The following is a 13,719-nucleotide window of genomic DNA, read 5'->3' on the forward strand; positions in this document are numbered from 1 at the left end:
GGGAGCCAATGTATATGTTGTTCTTCAGCACTGTCTCAGCTCCAAAGCACTGCCTAGAAAATATTATGCATTAGCAATGACTCACATCCTCAGACAGCTGCAAACCAGTTAAATTTAGTTGTGGAATTGCATCATTCTGAGGAGGTTCAATGACATCAATAGCCTGACCCAGTTAAAAGCAGAGTGTTTGAATCAAAATCCTACCATGGGCTCTGGTCAGTACAAGGCAGGGGCTGGAGGTGAGAGGGAAAGCAAAGCAGATCTTTCCAGCCCACTGACACTGCCTGAGTCTCAGGGCATACAGATATTATATGAATGGTCAATACTTTATGTAAAATGCAAACAAATAACAGAAGTATAAAACCTGGTCATAAGAGATTTGATTTGGCAGTATTTGAGCCAGTTGGTTGGTTATGTAGGGTTAATTACCTAATCCATTAAAAATTCTCTATCATTTATCTTAGAGCTCCTCTAAGTGACCCCTTTTTTGGTATTCATCAGGTAAGAGACTGCAGCCATTATCCACCAAGATTTCAACCTCAGCTGTCCATCAAGACCATCTGTTGGGTCCAGCTTGAGCCTGAATGCTTCCATTCCCACAAGTAATTCAAAACAAAACACTGCTATCCTAAGTATCAAAACAAAAGAGTTTAAACTCTGCTGCTCCTCTTCAATGAAATTTAGGTAATACTCATTTATTTCATATTTATTAAAATGTCATTATACTGAGAACCATAATTGAAATAATCTGGTAATCATTTCCCAATCTAATTTTTAATTTTTTAATCTAATTAAGAATAACATCAATTTTGTTGAAATCCTGGCCTAATCACACAGAATCACATCATGTTAATTCTCCTTTCAGCTGTGTCCTGACATTATGAAGACATCTCTAAGGCTGTGTTTTCCAAAGTTTTACTCCTACAACCTATCAAACACAAAAGGATTAAAAACCCAACTATTCTGGGGACATTTACTTACTCCTGTTCCAAGTCTCTGAATAGGCTTTGACAAAAATGTGCACAGATTTGACTTAGGAAAGCCCATTACAGAGAAAACATAAATACTACAAATTGGAATAATTTCATATTGATGGATCCCAAATGTTCAAAAAAAGAAAAATCAAAAGTATTTTACTGTGCAAGGCTGATAAAACAAGGGGAAAATTGAACCTAGTAATTATTAATTTAGATCTGATACTGTGTTTTGTGAGAAGCAGAATAAAACTAACAAGTTGTGACATGACTTTTAGAACATCTCAAGGTTCACAAGGTCTATGCATAAAGTAACATTTTAGAAGTGTAATGTGTAAACATTTTTACACTAACAATTAAACTTCTTTACTTGGATAAACCCTGTGCCATATTCCACAGGGTTTTTTATAATTACTGTGAAACAAACAGTCCTCACCCTGTGGCAACTTCATCTCTCTGTTACTCAGCAATACTGATGATGTTTTCCTGACTTGTTTGAGATTTTGGTTCTACACAGAGTAAGGATACTGCAGCACTGATAGCACCTGGTTAGAGACACACAGTGCAGTGGTACATATCACACTCACAGCAGGAAAAAAGGTTAAGAAAAGACACAAAGAGAGGAAAGGCTGAACTCCTCAGAGCACTGAGAGAGCCAAGAATGGAAATCAGGGAGCAGAAAAGACCAGCCATTGAGGCAGAGCAATGGATAGGTTGGGAACATGGGATTTAATGCCGATTATAAAGGAAATCCTCACAGCAAACTAAACTCCATTTACATTATCATTTGGGCTCACTCAAGCAGAAGGCTGTACAACTTGAACAAAGGCTTAAAATTAAATTACAATTCAGCCACTGAATTACATTGCCCAAATCACTGATTTATTATAATCAAAGATACACTGCAGGGTAAAACTGAGGGAAGACCTCTGGAAAGGAGGGATGCTTCTAATCCCAGTGTACAACATGGCCACTCAGCTGTGATTGTCCAGCTTCATTCTCCTGGAAAGGATATGGACTGATGAATAGCAAGGGATTAGGAAGTCATACTGTAAATACTAAATATGAGTGTGTGGTTTTGTGTGTGTGCATTTTTCAGTATTTAGCTATCACTGCTCTTACAGAATTACTTCAGAACACAATGATAGCTGACTAAATATCAAAGTCTCATATTAGTTAGTGCTCCATACTCATAAACCCCTAAAAAATTTTAAAACCTAATGTACTAAATTAGTACCATTATTTGCTGGAACCTCTTCATCATGCAGAGGAGCATCCTAAGCAGCAAACCCATGCTGTCCTGAGACAAAGGGACCTTAGTTTCTCTGCTGACACTACTCCATGCTGACCAGTTTTCTTACCCTTTGGGTGTAATCACAGACTTGAAAGCTATTAATATACTTGTGCTTTATGACCACCCTAAAGAACGTATAAATTTGTACAGAGACCCAGCTTGGAAGACTCTTTAGCATAGTGGGTTCAAAATTCACTCCTGAATCCAGGAAACTATTGACTAAAACTGACAAATTACTCCTTCCCTATTCTAGTGCAGATCCCTAGGCTGACTAACACAATCACTAATGTCTGTTCCAGACACAGCTCAGACAAAACTCCCAGGGGCAGAAAACGCCTGGTGACCAAAGTGCTGGAAATTGTGAAGCCTCACAACCCAGAGAGCAATGAAAAGCCATGTGAGCAAGACTGATGTAAGCAACCTCAAAAGTGGCACATGCCCTTGCTTTTCCTGCCTCTTCAATCATGGGGAAGTTTGTATTTGTCTTGCACAACAGTGAATGCACCAACAAAGCTTATTAGCTTTATCTTGCCAGAAAAACTACACTTTTAATTCATAATGAAGGCAAGGGGCCCCAGAGTTGGCTGTCTTCCCAGATCCCTCCAAGAAACCAGAATTACCTATGAGTAATGCCCTGTCTCACCAATCAACAGGTTATCTCTAGGCCCAAGAAGGACTTAATATTAAAGTGACTTCTTCTCTTTGAGGGATACTAGAAAAGTTCCTTCCATATATATGACAGATTTGCCAAATTTGCTGAGTTGTGGTTTCAGATAAAACCAGAAACTGCAGCTGAGTTTTCTTGTAATTGAGCTGTTGCTATCAATCTTGTGTGATACTGTTAGAGCAGTGTGCATCAGTTTAAAACCCTTCCTCACCTGGCTGCAATAGCTGAGCTACCTCATTAACAAACCTCACAGCCTGCTTGCTTGCTTTGTGTGAGCCTGCTCATCTACAAGGGTTACTTCAGGAAAAAAAAAATAAAAAAATCAAGCACTTTGGTTACTAAAGTCAACAGGCAAGATTCTCTAATAACATCCATATAAATGGAGAGAGTATTCCTTACATTAGTTCTCAAAATAAGAAAATTACTTGCTACCTTTCACACAGAGCAACATTTGATTTTTTTACAAGAATATTAGCATATACCTGGGAATATAGGTACATATAATACAGATGCTTTCATTTTTACTGTGGCACCACAAAATGCTCAACAAAAAAAAGTAATATAAAAATGAAGAAGCACATTCTCCATTTAAAAACTCTTAGTTATCATATAGGCAGGCAAAAAACCTTATTTTGAATCCAATAGTTTTTTTTCTGCCATAGATGCTGGAGTAGCACTGAAAATTACTCTAACAGCATAAATAGTATATTCCTTGGGTAAGTCCCTGGAGAACATACTGCCCCTTTTACCAGCACCTGCAAACTATCTGTTTGCAGGACTATCTGCTATGGAAAATGCTGTCGCAAGCTAAGCTTGTGGACCTTTTAGGATCCATATTCTCCATCAGAAAAATGTATGTTATTAAATGGCTCAAAGGAATCAAAGACACCAAATCTTTGGGATGTTCCTGAAGCTGCTGTAACAAACTCTGTATGGCAATAAGCCACCTTTAAAACTGAACTAGAAAGGAACTTAAAAGTGATATGAAGAAACTGTTCTATTCTCCTGCCCTAATTTCATCTTATTAGTTGCACATTCATGGAAGACAAAAATAAAACCCACAACACACAATGTCACCTGAGTTGGGCTGCAATTGCTCTGAAAGGTCTTAATGGAATGTCAGAGAACTGGAAAGTGAAAATGGAGGGGTAAGAATCCTACTCTGTGGTCATGGCTCACCGTAAAATGAAAGTAAATTCTGTGTTGTGTCCTAATTTTCCATTTGGAAAATAAACAACTAATCTACCTGGATGTCAGGAATGAAAAAAACACTCACAGGAAAATTATGCTGAACTTGAACCTACATAATGAAGTGTCTCCAGTCTCTTTAGCACTTTCATTGCTACCACAAGTAGTATTTTGAGAGAGATGAGGGATTAAAATCCTGTCTAATTTTCCGTATTATTCTTCTAACTGAAGATAATACTATTGACATTATGAATGTCAATAAAAATCCCACCCCCCCATGGTAAAGCAATTCTAAAAGTGCGCTGGTGAAAAGAGAACTTACTCTAGCATCTTGGACATAAAGGGTAACCAATAAACCAGAATAGTTTCTAGAAATCTCTAAAAGGCACAAATTTCAATTTTGTCTTGTCCAGTGGTCATCAGCAAGCCTGTGACAGGAAGGTCTGAATGAAAGAAAAAGCAGCAGCAGAAGAGGTCTGATATCCCTTCAGGGACACAGAGACACAAGTTCCTCATGGCCCTCCAGGACACGTCTTTGAGGTCACGTCTGTCACATTTAATAAAGAAGCTGACACAAACCCTGTGGGGATGTTTGGTCTTTTTTGTGGCATTTGAAATCTCTGAACTGGGTTTAGAACCAGTTCAGTAGCATGACCTGAGACGTCGAGTAAAAAGAGCAGAAGTACAGCTCTGACAGAGACTTCCAGAAATACTCCTGAAGTTGGGCTGGGTAAGGCCCCGAGTTCCTGAACAAACAGGAACTATTTCTTCAACTCTAGCTGAGCAGAAAGTGCAGCACATCTACCTTGCCCTCCCTGCAGAATCTGGGCTGATGAGCTGAGCCTGTATGCTACTCTTCCTTAAATGTCCATGATTCAAGCACATTAAAAGCTGAGGGTAAGTATGGATACAACAGCCTGGGCAGAGAGTGAAAAAACAGGTTTCATTTTCTCACAGTAGACTTTTAAGACTTTTTAAGGAGTTGTAGAAACAATAATAACTTTTTAGTATAAGCAACCTGCAAGTAGTGTTGTCTTACTCTGTTTTTCTGTTCTTCTTAAAGACTGTCTGTAAGAAAGATGTTTTTGTTAGTTAACAAATCAAGTAGAATTGCGTCAAATCTGTCTATAAAAGAGAGAATTTTTTGCATTAAACACACTTCTCCTACAAACCAGCCTTCAAGTGAATTTGTATCATTTCTAACTCAAAAGCAACAGCTAAGCTTGCCCACAGGAGTGTTACAGAGGCAAAAAACCATCCAGTCTGAAACCAGAGGGCACATGCAGACCCACTTGGCAAATGAAAGTGCTGCCCATCTTTGCTGGGCCAGTCTTTGCCCTTTCTGCTGAATTATTCCCTGTATAGTTCACACAAATAGAGACTCAGACACACTGCAGGTATCACCAAGCCATTGCCTACAGCGTGGACACTGGGGCACTTTAAAGCACTAAATGCCATCGTTGAGAGAGCTCAAAGGCATGTCTCAAAGTCCAGCCTGGATTTTATGAATTCTTAGAAAACCATATATTCATTAGCTTGGTTGGCAAGTTCAAGGTCACACCTTGGGTGAAACTAGCATAAACTGAATTAGATCTTTGAAAATGCAGTTCCTTTTCTGAGCTCTCTCATCTCCTTGGGGTTGTGGGAGAGGAGCTATCTGAGTAGGTAAACTTACTTCAGAGATGAGGGAATAGAAAGAAAATAAACTTTAAAGTACAAACACTGCACTTCAAAGTTAGGAATACTAAACCAACTATGAGCACCACTGATTTTAAACAACCGAGTTACACATTTTGTTTGCTGCCCCTCTCCCCTGCCACACAGTATTTCTAATCATTAAGCATAAGATATTTATTCTGATTTCTAAGATTTCTGGGAAGCAGAGGACATTAATCTTCTGTGGAGAAAGGAAATGCTTCTTATTCAAAAGTGCAGGAACATTTGAAACATTCCCAAATTCTAGCTAAACAAGTCAGCACAGCCACCAAAGGAAAAAAATAAATCTGTGTTCTTCCTTTCTCACAGGTCAATTATCACACAGAGCAGGGGAAGCTGCCAAAAACACTGCTATGTTCAGACACTAAAACTTGCATTTTATTTGCCTGCAGCTGCATTGCACAAAGGAGAGAGTGTTAACCCCCCTCTCCAAGACAAAACATGGCCTACCCCCAAAGCAAGAGGTGATTGATTCCCTGTTTTTTTTTCTTTCAGTGTATTATTACTTCTCTTTTGTCCCAAATGCCATTTCCCTAAAATGCTTTGATTGCAAAATATTGATTTTTTTTTCTCATTTCTTTTCATCCTTGTTTACCAGCACAGATAGACAGATATAGCAAAAAGAGTAATGAAGCACCATCTAATGTTTTTCAGGTTCAGATTTCAAATTTGCTCAGCATGGTCCCTATTTTATTTTCAAAGATGCTGTCCCCCGGCCTTGAGTTCTAACAGCTTAAAATGAGATTTTATGCAAGATCCATTTTAAATGAAATGAGGAAAAAAATAATCCCAAAGCTCTAGAAAACTGAGTTTTTGCATTAAGTTTTCAGCCATAAAGCCAAAGTTCCCAAATTTCTAGCGTGTGCCCTACTTCTTTTGTCTAAAATAAAGGTACTATCAAGCAGCATCACTGTATGAGCTTAGAACTGGAAAAACTCCAGGATTTAAAATGTGAAGCATCTGGTTTCCTCAGCAACCCAGAAAATGTATTTTGGTGCCTACTGGGTATCAGTGATGATGCCAATTGTCATGTTAATTTTTCAGATCTTTGCTGTTTGTAATCTTCTTCTGTCATTTAACTGATCTCTAATCAGCCAGTAAACTTCCATTACTTTCTTCACCTTATTTTTTGGATGACTAAAAAGTACACTTCATAGCTCACCAGCTTTAACCAATACAACAAAAATAATGGTTCATAAAGCAAAGCAAGAGGTGGTCTGTGTCAATGAATCCAAACAGAGACCCAAAAAAAAGGGCGCATTTTAAATAATTTTTTGTTTCAACAGCAACAATTTAGGATAGCAGAGTTCTGTACACCACACCAAACAATTTCTTGTCAGTGTCACCAGAAAAGGTGATTGACATTTAAAACAGTCACAGAAAATGAAAAAATCATGAGGTCCAAGTACCCATTCAACTATGGCTACATCCTAGTACAGGCAATCTCTAAATTTCAAAAGAAGTAAGCAACTCTTCTTAAATGGCCAAGTTATGTAAGTAACTAATTTTTAATAAATTCTGTTATTTTCAGATCTTTATCACTTGAGCTTTTTGCTGCAAATTTTCTTTGTACCTAGCATTAAAAAATATTAGTGTGCAAAATCTAGTTGATTAGAATACAACTTCAAAAATGTCTAAGTACACGCTGAGGGAACAGTACTTGGTGAAAACTGATTGAATGGTATCTACTAATCCAATTCTTGATTTGGTAAATTCCTTCAATATGCTACATCTTTACCCTGTTCCTTCTCATAACTGCTGCTTCCAAATACATATTATTTCCATACAAAAATAGCAATTAACACTATAGAGGAAAAGCACTTTTTGTACCACTGGCCTTTCATGATCTTCCACTCTATTTAGTTAAAACGCCTGAGTACCACTTAAACCATGTCAATAAACTTAAAACAAACAATTACTATCAGATAACTAAACCAGCAAGAGAAAAACCCAGACAAACTACTATCTATAATATCTATGACCTATGAAGATACTTTAAACTAGATCTTCAAATCTTCAACTAGAATATAAGACTAAAACCTGATCTGTCTGAACATACCAGTTCATAACCAGAGGGAGGAATAAAAATACAATTCTGCATGGAGGTAAAAGTTTAAAGATTGCCTTTTTTTTTTAATGGTAATAAAATTCTGAACTGTCCTGGCAGATCTGAAAGATAGCACTTGGATAAAGCACAAAACAAGATGTGCACTTTAATAAGATGCACTCTAGAAATGCAAAACCAGAAAACCAAATCACAGTTTACAAGGATTAAGAGAAAAATATTTATCTGAGAGGCACTACAGGCTTCTGGGTTTCCAGGCAGAGGGCAGAAATAGCTATCTGTGCAGTCAAAAAAGGACAGCCATATATACCAGATAAAAATAAGGCTTCATAATTTTTAAGGCTTCATAATTTTTCCATAGCACCTGAAAGAGATTTTATGCAAGTTCTCATAACTTCCACAATAATACATATTAAAAAATCAGACAAGTCCTTCCTTAGGTATTTTCTCAAGCTCTGCTTTTCTGTGGAAAAATGTTAAAGAGAACAAGAAAATGCAAATCCCTTTCTATAGAAAATCCCACACCTAGTCTTCAATTCCAGGTCTGGACAAGAAATTAAAAGTCTGAGTTAAAGACATCAGTCCTTGAACTTTAAACCTGAACTTCCAGTTTTTTACCCCAGGGTATACAAAAACCAAAAAGGAATTCCATATTGCACCACAAATCTCAGATAAAAGAATTGTCACCTGGATTCTCCACAAGAATATTCTAGGTTAGCTAGTTACACTCCAAGTTTACAACTCTCACAATTTAACTGTTGATGTTAAAGAAAATGCCTCCAGCAACTTCAAGGCTAAAGCCAATTCAAATCTCTGCATGTGATCCTAGTTAGCAGCAGGAAATAGACATTTTTCTACAGACAGGTTTATGTATTTCATACAGAGAAGCTGAGGATGCTCCATCCCTGGAAGCATTCAATGCCTGGTTGGACAGGGCTTGGAGCACTGCTTTAGTGGAAGGAATCCCTGCCCATGGCAGGGGGAACTGGACCTGGATGATCTTTAAAGGAAGTTCCTTTCAGCCCAAAGCATTTTATAGTGCTTTGTTTCAGTGGGGTTTTGTTTTGTTCTTGTTTAAGATGCTTCGAGAGAGGTTTACAGAACACCACACCACTGTTATCCTCAATGGAGCTATCCAAGAGAACAGGACCCTCAAAGGTTTCACTCTTAAAAGCCAGGATCCTTTCTTTCCAGCCTGAAAAGACCAGGTACTTTCACTTGAAAGCAGCAGGGAACAGTCCTGAAAAAACAGGTCAGATGCATGAAGACACAAAATGGAACTGTCTCAATATGGATTTCAGTGGTCTCAAAAAAACAAGTATTAAAAAATAACCTTTAGAGCTGCCTATAAATGATCTAATGAAAGATCATTCTCAAGTGTCAAGTAGAGCAAGAAACTGTGTGAAAAAGCAGCGTAAGAGTGAATGGAAATAAAACAACCTCAGTGACATTTAACATTTACACAAATGTCAGACTCCCCACCCCTTGGTTAAACATTCAGCTGGGATCTCAATCTGTGTCTGGAGGGTGCATGACCAATTTTGTAAAACAAAAAGAAACACAGCACAAAAATCAGAAACCTGTGTTTCTAAAAAAATGAAGAGTCAAAAAAATCAGACTGTGAAGACTGGGAATTAGGGCTCTGCTCCAGAATTATTAATTACTTATTTATGGCTGTAGTCCATGCCTGAACTTCCATTCCTGCATGACATTTGCTGTAACAGAACTGAACATGACCTAAACCCTCATGATTTATGGTTGCAGACTAGAAGAAAAGGCATTGGCCAGGCATCAAAAATTAATCAATATTCTGAACTATTAATACAACAAGAATTCCGTAGAATTGTTTAAAGGTCCAGGAAAAAAAACAGAACTAAACCCCCACATCCTCAGGCTAATACACTGAATAAGAGCTCCAAGAACAGCTTCTCTAAAGATAAAGAGAAAAAAAATGTTCTTCAAATTAAAATTTATTGCAGTACATGCATTTCTCTCTTTTTACCCTGTGTAGAGGAAAACTGGGATATACTGCGTGTGCAATTTGCCACCACTCATCCATAATGACATCTCTTGCCCTAGGGCTCAATGCCCTTTGGGATGCCTCTCTAATTTATCTGACACAGTCTACATGTCTTTTTACCCAGACCTCACCCAGTTCACTGATAACGTCTATGTTTTCTTATCTAAAAAGATATGAAGGATAGTCTGATTATCCTATCCTAGCACTTCCCAAAAAATATTAAGTATAATAATACAGCATTTTTAACAAAAGTTATACAAAATTCTTCACGAGATCAGTTACAGAGAAATCACCCTAACTGCTTCCACTGATCCAACCTCTCATTCATTCAGCCACATACTGAAGTCATGATCAGCCTGTGCCTCAAATCAGTGTGGTTTTGGTAAGGTGTTGGGTGGGAAAGGACTGATTTTTCAGAATATGTGCCCTTATAAAAATGCCTCAGCCACTGGTAATATTAATATGGAAGCAGAAGCAGCTGGTGCAGCAGAAGCAGCTGGAATACGAAATCCAACACCACCAACGTGCAATCACAGCAAGGCAACAACATCTGTTGTGAATTCCAATTTTTTGTCAAAAATTCCAACAAATTCATCCTTCATCATATTCCCATTACGTCAATGGACTGGAACATTAATCTCCAGAATGTACATTCTAGTTCAGACTCTCTGACAGCCTTGGAAACTGAGATGCATCAGGTGTTTATCTGACTCGGGGCTCTCCAACCTTACCTTCTTCTGAAGAACGTTGACCTTGCGTTCCTTCACCTCCAGCATGTCCTTGAGGTCATGGATCTCTCCTGCTTGAGTCCCCTTCTCCTCTGCCATCTCCTGGATCTGCTTCGTCTTCTTGTTCAGCATGGTCTCCTTCTCTTCCAGACGTAACCGCAGCGCGTCCACCTGGGTTCAGAGCCGCAGAACAAGCTTTGCTTAGCACAAGGAGAGAAACTTCAGGGAAGTTAAACTACACTTCCACAGGGGAAATATTACAAATAGATTTGGAACTCAAACACCCCTTTCTTTAAGAATTCAACTTATATAAGATTGAGATAAAACATTTATCATAAGTGACAGGAGACTAAATACTAAAAATAATCAACCGTGTTATTCCCAACAATATGTGAATAATGCTCCTTCTTGGAAAACCTCAAATCATACTTCTCATATAACTCAGGCTTGTATCACACAATACTAAAATTTTTTTCCTCCAAGTAGAAGCCAACATAATGTGTTGTGGAGTTCTCTCACATGCAGGGAAACTGACCCCTTTATTTGAAACATTACTAATAATCAGAGAATAAACACAGACTCCTTGTACCAGACAGTCATTTTATATTCTAGGTTTTGATCACAGTAGTAGCTGAGCCTGAAGGTAATGAAAGCAGAGCTCTCTGCAGCCACTGCAGATCACAACTGGAAAGAGGTTACCTTAGGATGGCTAAGAATATTTTGGCTTAAAAAGCAAAGTAATTGTTTAAATATAACATGTTTTTCACAACATGCAGTTTTATATTAAAGGTAAAATAGAGCAAACTACACAGTACAGGATATTGTGGGTGCAATTTGGACACACAAACACACTTAGAGCTCCAAGGGCCCGAGTGAATTTAGAAACACACTCTGGGAGCTCTGTGGTGACCTCAAACTTCAAAACTGCATGTTGAGCATCTTTTGCTTTTCCTTCTGCATTTCTCTTCCATATGTGAAACAGAGCTCACGAGACAAAGGAAATGGGAGAAGGAATCAGAGCTACCTGAATACAAATTCACTGAGAAGAGTAAGGTCACCACAGAGCACAGACTAATCTCAAAGGCTATTGTGCAATACGAAATCCAACACCACCAACCTGCGCACGATCCAAAAGAAACCCACTGACCCTTATCCACTCAGCACTCAGCCAGAGCTCAAATCTGCAAGCTTGGCTGCTAATCTCATTTGACAGTATCAGATTTGGTTCCTGTTAGCTGAATCCATTACAGGACATCAGTCACACAGAGTAAACAGGCTGATCAATGAATTTCTTGGTCTTTCTGCACAGCACAGACTAGCAGAGACATGAAGTGAAAGGATGACAACCACTGGACAGCCCCAGCTATGGTAAGAATTTAGGAATTTACTCTGTTTATGGTATTTTGTGCAACATTTAGTTTTAACATATTATTCTAATTCCATTTTACTTTGCATTGCTAATGGAAAAGTTGTCTCTGAGGCTCTGCATTTCCAGTGTTCCACCCACAAAACTCTTTGGTATTTTTGTCTGAATCCTTTCATACAGAGCAGAAAGCACTTTCCCTCTTTTCCAGGGAAAAGAGCTGCCCTGCTCTCCCCATCAGCTCTGCAATCCCACTGCCACCTCTGTGTCTGGAGCCTTCTCACTTACACATACATTATTAAAATCACATTCCTGACTTCTCACACAGCAAATGGGGAATATAGTGTGATCTGCAGGGATATTAAGAGTACCAGGTCTTACCCAAATATGATTTATAGAATGGGATAGTATTTGCAATGAAAGGTTTAGCAGGTGGATCAGGCTTTGACTTCTTTTTTAAAACATACAGTTCTATAGACAGATTAGGTATGTTCTTCCCTGGGAATCTTTGATATTAAAGCTAAGAGTCACTTTCATGAATTCTTCAAGGGAAACAGAAAATCTCCCTCACAAGAAAATAGACACTCTCAACAGTTGTGTTGCAAAATATTTGAGACAGTCCAAATGCCTACAGCACAGCTGTAAGTGAACAGAGAACATCTGCAAATAGAAATTTATCCACAGAATGCTTTCCATTTTCTGATTGATTATTCTCTTTGAACTCTATATTAGCTTATGGTTTGGGGTAAATTGCATTCCTGGTTTTATTTGTGTGAGGTCTTTGCCTAGGAAACCATAGAAAACACTTTCAAAAGTATTTTCAAAGGCTGGCAGGACACACAATCATCACCTTAGCACTATTCCTGGCAGAACACTGCACTTGTTTATCCATGTCAGCTCAGTTTATGCATGGCATCCTCCCACAGTGACAAGAATTGAGGTCTGTGGGAGACAGATGATGCCAACTCCACCAGAGTCAGCTCAGGATTTTCTCAGTACACGGAAACAATCGGGCAAACACCACTGAGGTGCTGACACCCCTTCTCCTGAATTCTGTGTCTTGGATGGTTTTGTCTTAACCCTGTGTTAACCCAACTGCTTTCCCAGTAATGGACTGCCATGTCTTTAATTCTGCATGGCAGGGAAAACCCTACAGTGCAGCTCAGGCCAGTCCTTCCTGTCACAGGGGCTCACTCACTTGCCCTGCCTGCAGCACCCAAGTGCTCACCAAGCTTTAGCAAAACAAGCACACCTCTAACCCTTCCCAGGTACAGGGGACCTCTCTTCAGGTGGATACCACACACAAGACCTAAATTCCTTCACTCTAAGGGTGATATATGAAAAACTGTGTTGAGGACCACTGATTTGTCTTCACAGAGTTTTCCAGTAGCTGTAAATAACATTGTGTCTCCCTTCTTAATGTGTGTAGCCATACATTAAACATGCAGAAGTCCAAATTTCTAAGGAAAATTCATCTATTAGTAGCTCCAATTACTACCAGAATAAGCACAATAAGTGATATCATATTTAATGTAAATCTCATCTTAAGCCTTTTTTAGAATGTTGAATTCTGACAGTCTTAGCTTTCAGAATATTTCCAAACTACAGGGAAATCATTTACATTTTCAGAAGTCCACAGTGAGTTTCAGACCTCACTGTGTTTCTCACTGTGCTCCTGAGTTTCAGGAGCTTGCATTAATAGGA

At 38.6% G+C, this 13,719-nt stretch overlaps 1 protein-coding gene across 5 annotated transcripts in view; it reads right to left on the bottom strand.

The window, feature by feature from the left end:
• ERC1 (ELKS/RAB6-interacting/CAST family member 1) overlaps nt 1-13,719 on the bottom strand; it is a 267,709-nt gene that overhangs the window by 181,477 nt on the left and 72,513 nt on the right. For all 5 annotated transcript variants that reach the window (XM_066549637.1, XM_066549639.1, XM_066549641.1 and 2 more), the window contains one exon: nt 10,656-10,823. In XM_066549637.1, coding sequence (XP_066405734.1) covers nt 10,656-10,823 — 168 coding nt within the window. The remainder of the gene's footprint in view (nt 1-10,655; nt 10,824-13,719) is intronic.

Source organism: Molothrus aeneus, chromosome 5, assembly GCF_037042795.1.
Source record: "Molothrus aeneus isolate 106 chromosome 5, BPBGC_Maene_1.0, whole genome shotgun sequence".
In the NCBI taxonomy this organism is placed as follows: domain Eukaryota; kingdom Metazoa; phylum Chordata; class Aves; order Passeriformes; family Icteridae; genus Molothrus; species Molothrus aeneus.